Below are 7,601 nucleotides of genomic sequence, written 5' to 3'. Positions count from 1 at the left end.
GAGAACCTTGTCTTTTCTCACTTCATAAAGATTTCCATCTAGGGCCTCCCTGGAGGCAGTGCAGCTGTCTCTCTTCCCCCTCAGTGACCCTACCCTGCAGAAAGGTTCACTGCCTGCACGTGGCTTCACGCTCTGTGGGCTTCTGGGTCTGCATCTGGATAATCATGGAGGCCCTTGACCCGCAGAAGTGCAAAACTTTCCTGGGAGACTAGAAACCCTTCTTCCTCTTTTTGAGCAACAGACGTTATTTTCCGACTGCTGGACCAGACGGGCTGTCCCAGACTCTCATCTGGATGGTGGAAGAAATAAACAGAATGTTTTTTGTTGTCCTATGAGAGAGATACTGCTCTTGGGACATGGGAGGATTTTAACTGAATATTAAAATGTTACATAAGCCATTTTTCACTTGGATTCTCACCCAGAATTGTCTCTCTGGCAATATTTGATTTCTTACTTTCCCTTTGTTACCTTTAAGACTCCTAAGGTGCAGCCACCCTGTGTGAAGAGGTTGAGCACACTGTGCTAGCCTATCTAAACTGTGAACTCTGCATCCGGCAGGAGCAACCAAATGTGCACGGCAGCTGCCAAAAGACTTCATTCAGTGGCTCATTGAAGTCAATGGAAAGAGGTGTTAATAGAGTCAGGGGAAGTGATGCTATTTAAAAAATGACATTGTGTGGCTCTACTCTGTGTTTATTCTCCCTCAGTGACTTCCAGATCAAACTTACCAGTTTGGCATCCACAGCATTCTGGACTCCAGTGTGAGGCAAATAAGATGTCCAGCACAGTTGCTCGCCTCTTCCTGCTACGTTTTATTCCTTGGGATGAGTGTCTGATAGTTTAGGATCACCTCGGCCCCTATGGGAGTTGGATCTTGATGTTAGCACATGAGAACAATAGCAAGGTCAGGTATCACACAACTGTCGGGCTACCAGCCTCAGCCTCCAGCCAGGGTTAGGGTCTCTAATCTTAAGAATCCAAGGGTGGGGTGTTGGCTCAGAAAGGGATCAGGACTCTACTCTTTTTCGCTCTTTTGATAAGATGCAGGGATGTCAGCCAAAGGTTCTGAGAGCTCCAAATGGTGCAGGGTTGTTATTATTGATGAGCTAACTGGCTTCACAGAAATTGTATGAGAACTTGCATTCTCCATAAATTGTTAATACTCAGAGAGTATAGCGTTCAGTTCTAAAAGACCTCTGGGGGTCTTGGGAAGAGAAGGATGATGTAATCAGAAAACTGCCTGAGACCACAGTGCCCTCCTCTTCCCTCTGCCCACCCCCGCCCCAAGAAAAGAGACTTCTCTAAACTATGCATTCTCAATGGAAGTGGAGATAACCTGCTCCCAGCTTTCACCAAGGAGGCAAAAATTGGTTCTTGGGTTCTTGGGAGTGGGACAAAAGAACTCTTGTTCTTTTTACCTATAAAGCACAGATATACATACAGTTCATAAACAGATAGCACAGTGCGTCTGTTTCCTTAGGAAGGTGGTTATGAGAAAAATGTCTAAAAATGCTCCTTAGGTGAGCAATAATGAAAAAAAGTTCAAAAACACTACTTTAAGGTTGTATTTGATGAAAATAACTGAGTCTTGAAAGGTAGGTAAAGTCTGCACTCACTCCTGACCTGCAGAGGTTCTTGCTCTACAGAGAAACCTGCCAACCCTTTTGGGATGATAAATATTAGGACTGTGTTAGTGGAAACTCTTTCCTCCCATCATCTGTGCTAGAACTTTGAAAGCAAATCCAGGGTGCAATTTCCCATGTCCCCATCCATTTTATTCACTCCTACCTTTCACAGAGAATTGGGGTACATGCTGTTTCACAGTTACACATGTTCTAAAAATTCCTAATTCTCTCCAGTCCAGCATGCTGGAGAGAGAGCGATCCTTTCTGCTTCTCTTCTTTTTTATTTTTTAATTTAACTTATTTATTAAAATTTCTTTTAGTTTTTCAATTACAGTTGACACATAACATTACATTAGTTTCAGTGTACAACGCAGTGATTAGACATTTATTTAACTTGCGAAGTGATCCCCCTGGGAAGTCTTCTACCCACCTGACACCATACAGAATGACTACAATATTATCGACTATGCTCTTATGCTTCACATTCCTGTGACTATTTTTTTTTAATGAGGATGGAGAAATAGCTAGAAGTCTTGGAGGGAACAGCACCATGGTCTTGTGTTCCTTAAGTTCTTTAATGAGGGCCACTAAAAAGGTACTGGGCTGGTACCTTCCACACAAGGCAGGAGGGAAGTGGTGACGCCAGAACCGGATGTCACAATGTGTGTTGACCTTATCCTCTCATGCCTGGCCAAAACTCTGGGTTTCTGGGGAAAATAGTCCTCCCAGCTTTTGTGTGGGGAGGAACAAGAGCTCACAGTCGTGATGGTACACTCAGTTCGATGAGAAAGGATCCTCCCTGACAGCCTAACTCCCTTTCGTTCCTCCCTTGCAAGGGCGAGCGCACACCTGGATTTGTCTTACTCTTGGCGTCTCTCTGTGGTTCTCTTTTCCTTCTTGTTCTTTTCGTCTTTCCTTTCTTTCTCTTCGGTCCCTTCACTGGGACTTGGCCGGGCCATGTGCAAACCCAAACCATTCAACAGTGCTGGAGAGTAGATAGTATTTACCTCAATAATGGTAGTCTCTTTTCGATTCTTTTTAACCCTCAATTCAGACGACGGGTCTAAGCCGACACCCACGATGGAGACGCAGCCCGTGTTCGACGGGGACGGTAAGTTCTGATATTACTTCCGACCCACATCCTCCACTTGTTTTCAGATTTGGGGGAGGTCTCTCCTTCGGATGTTTGTTTAAGCTCTATTATTATTATTTTTTCTTTTTTAATTTTAATTTTTCCCAGTTTAAGCTGGGTTATTTTAACCTTTTAAAAAATGCAAACCCTCCCAGGAACTGGTACACTCTCAAGTTCTGGAAAGGCCCTGTGTTCTTGCCAGGCTTCCTGGCTGGCTGCTGAGGTCCAACAATAACACAGCCTGGACGGACCCTTTGAGCTGCCAAGACTGAGGAGCCATGGCTGAGAAAGACAGTCAGGCCAGCATTGTCCCTTCGGTCAGTGAAGGGGCAGCACCTACAAATTCCTTCTCTGTGCCTGGCATTGTGCTAGGCCTCGGGGGAACAAAGGGGAAAGAGATGAAATGAAGCCTTTGCTCTCAAGACAGCGGCTACTACTGGAGAGCTCTCTGTGCTAATTATATAATTTTAACTTTTGTTTTGGTAGACATTTAGGAAAGAAAGCGATCACAATGGTCTGGGAAAAGATTCTGTGAAGAGAAAGGACTTGAGCTGCATCTTGGAAGTGGGGAGGAAGAATTAGGGCATTCCAGGCAGGAAGCTGGCCTGGTTAAATTGTAGGAACCTTGAGAGTTGAGTCAAAATATGTAGGAGAGGAGAAATTCTAGGTCAAGAGAAATAGTGGTAGGTGGTGGCAAAAGAGAGGATGGATGACCCTGGAGGTATAAGGAGTGTGCAGGGGGAGCTCAGGCTGCGGAAGGCTGGCCCTGATTTGAGTCTGAACTGCTCAGGGCTTGTATTTTTCACTGTGTTTTGCTAAGCCCTCCAGGTTCCCATGAGCAGGAGCAGGAAACTTGGCACAGTGCCAAGTCTGACAATCTGGTTCAGCTCTCAGTGCAATATGCAGCAACCTTGTAGCAGCTTTCAGCCGAGTATATACAGACTGGATCATGAAACTAGACAGTGAGATAGAGGAATACAAAAGAAATTATATCACTGGTTGGTACTGTGGCTAGGGATGTCCCTCACACAGGCTCAACTCCAGATGGATTGAAAGGCCTTTGCAACTGACATTTAGTGGAACACGTGTCTTCATGCCTTGAGGTTCAAGTGCTTCTATGATTCACAATGGTCCTTTATCATTGGCGAGTCTGTGACTCTGGGGGATCGGGTGGGAGATGAAGACCATGCCAGTTTGGGAGACCTCCCCAGTGCCTCACTGAAGAGATCGTCACTTGACAGTGTGCTCAGGGTCATCCTAGATTCACACACCGCCTGTCCACTGGGTGACCCAAGCCCTGGAGAGCCTAGAGATACCCCAGTGATCTCAGGATGTAAGTCAGGCTCTGTTCAGCTAGAGACCGTTGGAAAGGGCGTTGAAGCACACATCAGACCCATTACTTTCTTTCCCATGTGGAGCAGAATCTCAGCACCTAAAATCTGTTGTGGCTCAGCCGTTTCCTCCAAAATGGTCTTTGTGGTTTGTTTGGCATTCATTTGTTGATTTATCCCCTTTAAATCTTCTCCCGGAGAAGCAGCTGAGAGAGACTTGGCTTGGCCCATGTTCCTCACCTCCTGGGATAATATTTTTATTCCTGGATGGAGTGGCTCAGCACTTCTGGACTCTGACCACTCTGCCTCCCGGCACAGGAGGCCCTGGTTGGCTCCTATGAGCTGATGGGGAGAGGAACTTCCATAGCGAAGAAGGAAGAGGGTGTTGGGACAAAGTGGATATGGAATGATAGAGATAGCTCAAGCCTCAATGCCTCAGGCTTAGGGAAAACAGCTATTAAAAAGTCTGGGGGAGGGGGTTACACTCCAACTTACATGCTCTCTTAGACTTTTATTTTCTCTCTTTTTAATTTCAGAAATCACAGCTCCCACTCTATGGATTAAGCACTTGGTCATCAAAGACTCCAAACTGAACAACACCAATGTAAGAAATTCAGGTAAATAACCTGCCTTGGATTATATATGTACCTGATCCATCTGTGGTTGGACCATGATCGCTCCATGACAATCTGCTGTGTGGACTTGGGCAAGTTGTTTAACCTGTCTGGTCTTCAATTTCTATAGCTGTAAAATAAGATCAGATGAACTGATCCCTTCTGACTTCATCTTCAATTATTATCTCGTGGGTCATCTTTTGTGGGTAGTTGACACTTCTGGTGAAAAAAATTTCGACTGTGTATTTTAATATTTTAATTGACATTCTACATGCCGTGAAGAAGAATTTGAAAGAAGAGTAGCTGGGCAAAGAGAACTTGGACTTCAAGCCTCAAGAGCCTTGGAACTATGTGTTTTTAAGGCTCTTACTAGCTGCTTATGGTCCTGTCTTTCTGGTCTGCTCTTTTGAAGGTCTTGTGAATGGTCAGGTTTTGGTATTGGCTAAACCTCTTGTAGAAAAGTGATAATTTTTGAAGAGGAATAAGATTTGTAGAGCTCATTTACCATCAATGAAGACCAAAGTCAGTAAAGTTTATATCCCATCAATAAAGACCAGATGTTTATCAACAGGAAAATGCATTAACAGACCCAATCTGTATCTCTATTGGGGGAATCATTCTTCTTTCACCCTAAGATTTTACTGTAAGAAGTGCCACTTGACATTATTTATGTCTGGTTTTCGAATTTAGTTATATCATTTTTTCCTTATGGATAGCAAGGACTATAAACAGAAGATACAACCCTTTCAACTGGCAAGCAGAGTTTTATATGACCAGAATTAATGAGTGTGCTGTCCTTGGCCCCCTTTAGGTTTATCCGTATGCCAGCTCTGTCCTAAAGTAGTAGCATGGGGGACTAGCACACATGGAATGATTTAGGCCACAAGATGAACCCATGAGGCATTGGCTGATTTCTCCTGTGACTTGGATTGGTCAATACCTCAGCACGTGCCTGTTTTCCTGTTTGATAAAAGCTGGAGGAAGTGTGAGGTGATGGGTGGGAAGGTGACCATGTGAACTCCTGTGGGCCAGATTCTTTGACAAAACAGGGCTGTGGTTAAAGTGCAGGCTTTGGAATCAGCAAAATCTGGGTTCACTTTCCAGCTCTAACATGAAGTGAGTCACCTGGCCAAGTCAAATAATCCCCCTGAGCCTCAGTTCTCATCTGGGACCATGATCTCTCCCTCAGAAGACTGCGGTTAAAGGTTAACTGAGTTAATGTCTATATGGTACTTGCCTGTCGAAGTGATAAATAATAAGTACATGATAAATTGTAAGTACATGGATTTGTTATTACCATTATTGGTAGGAAAAGTGGAAATATTAATGATACTGCTTGTAGTGAGAATTCTTTAATCAGGAAAGAATTTGTGATTGTTACTCTAAGCAAAAGCATTTATTAGGAAGCTTCTTAGAACTTTCCTCCACTCCCCGCTCACTGTTAGGCAAATATGATAAGTCAAAGAAAAGTGGTTTCAGTGCCTCTGATGCCTGGAAGTGATATCTGCAAATGGTCCACCCACTCTCTGAGTCCCTAGCAGATCTGCAGAGCCCCAGAATGAGGCTTAATTCTCATTCTGTGACCAAGTGGTCAATATATGGGTGAGCTCTCTCTGAAACTGTGCAGCGCCTTTTGCCTGGAACACTCATTTGAGACTTAGCAATTGCTCATGAATTGCTTCGTTTTCATCTACCAGTGGTTAATTTCTCTACCTATTTTATAAACTCTGTAAGGGCAAGGGCTTTATTGCCTGTCTGTTATACCTATTATAGAATCTAGCTCAGTGTGTTTGATTGCTTTGGGGAAGGATGGAGGAGAAAATATCATTATTATCAGTAAAATCAGAATCATCACTGTCATCATAGCTAGTCTGTGTCAGGTCTTATAGAATTTTACATGTGTTACCTCATTTGAGCTTTACCATAATCCTGTGAGGTAAGTGTTGTTATTGTTCCCATCTTACAAAGAATCAGAGGCAGAGAGAGAGAAAGTAACTTGTCCTGAGTCATAGCTAGTAAGTGTGGGGCTGGAGAAAACTACATATCCTTGAGAACAGGGTGCCCGTCTGCTTGAAGTGCATTCTCTGCACAGTAAAGTGGCAATGTCGAGTTAGTTAATGATGTTTGCTTCCACTCAAGTTCTTCTGCTTCCCTTTCTCATGTCTCCTATATAGTTTCCAATTGGATAAGTACGTTGAAAAATGGTTTCCAGGCAGGTATAATCACCTTGTTTTTGTTGTAGTGACCCAACCACCTTTATTTTCCCTGGTGAGCCCCAGTTATGTCTGTGAGGTTATGTCTGTAAGGTCAGTGTGTAGGACAGGATAGTTGGGGGAGAGATAAAAGCAATGGGTACTCTCAATGGAACATCTTTATGTGTTGTGCTAGCCACTTTCCACATGATCTCACTTGGTTTGATGAGAAGTCAGATACACTTTAATGATAAGTTGTATCTGGGCAGGTGACTCTGGTATGGACTGGAGCCCCCGGGTCAAGCCCCTGAGACATTAGAGTTTCCCATTAGAGTTTGCCAAGAGATTCTGGGTTCTAGCAAGCTTCAGCCAGCATCTCTGGGGACATCAAAGTGGGACTCTGAGAACCAACTGAGCGACAGCTCTTTTCTGTTCTCAGTCCCAGAGGCAAAGAGGCCATCCTTTTCCCCTTACATCTCAAACATCCTTCTTTCACACTCAGACCCTGTGACGCCAGGTTTGTTTTCTGGCCTGGGGACTGTTGGTGTTGGAAAGATTCCACTGGGCAGCCGAAGTTTTGCAATAACATGACACATGTGCCTGCAGACTTATCCTGTCTCCTTCGTTCCTTCTGAAGGTTTCAACCCTTGTTTTTAAAGCTTTGTCTATTGTGTGTTCACCACTGTCAGCGTCGCCTTCTGAGTACT

The 7,601-nt window shown here is 44.1% G+C and overlaps 1 protein-coding gene across 3 annotated transcripts in view; it reads left to right on the top strand.

Moving 5' to 3' along the window:
• Positions 1–7,601, top strand: part of SMOC1 (SPARC related modular calcium binding 1) — a 140,362-nt gene that overhangs the window by 99,822 nt on the left and 32,939 nt on the right. For all 3 annotated transcript variants that reach the window (XM_011383601.1, XM_011383608.1, XM_023526685.1), the window contains exons 6-7: positions 2,680–2,736; positions 4,625–4,705. In XM_011383601.1, the coding sequence (XP_011381903.1) occupies positions 2,680–2,736; positions 4,625–4,705 (138 nt within the window). The remainder of the gene's footprint in view (positions 1–2,679; positions 2,737–4,624; positions 4,706–7,601) is intronic.

This window comes from Pteropus vampyrus, unplaced genomic scaffold (genome assembly GCF_000151845.1).
Source record: "Pteropus vampyrus isolate Shadow unplaced genomic scaffold, Pvam_2.0 Scaffold15, whole genome shotgun sequence".
NCBI classification, from domain to species: Eukaryota; Metazoa; Chordata; class Mammalia; order Chiroptera; family Pteropodidae; genus Pteropus; species Pteropus vampyrus.
Note: the sequence above shows the minus strand (reverse complement) of the source record. Positions and strands in the feature narration are given on the sequence as shown.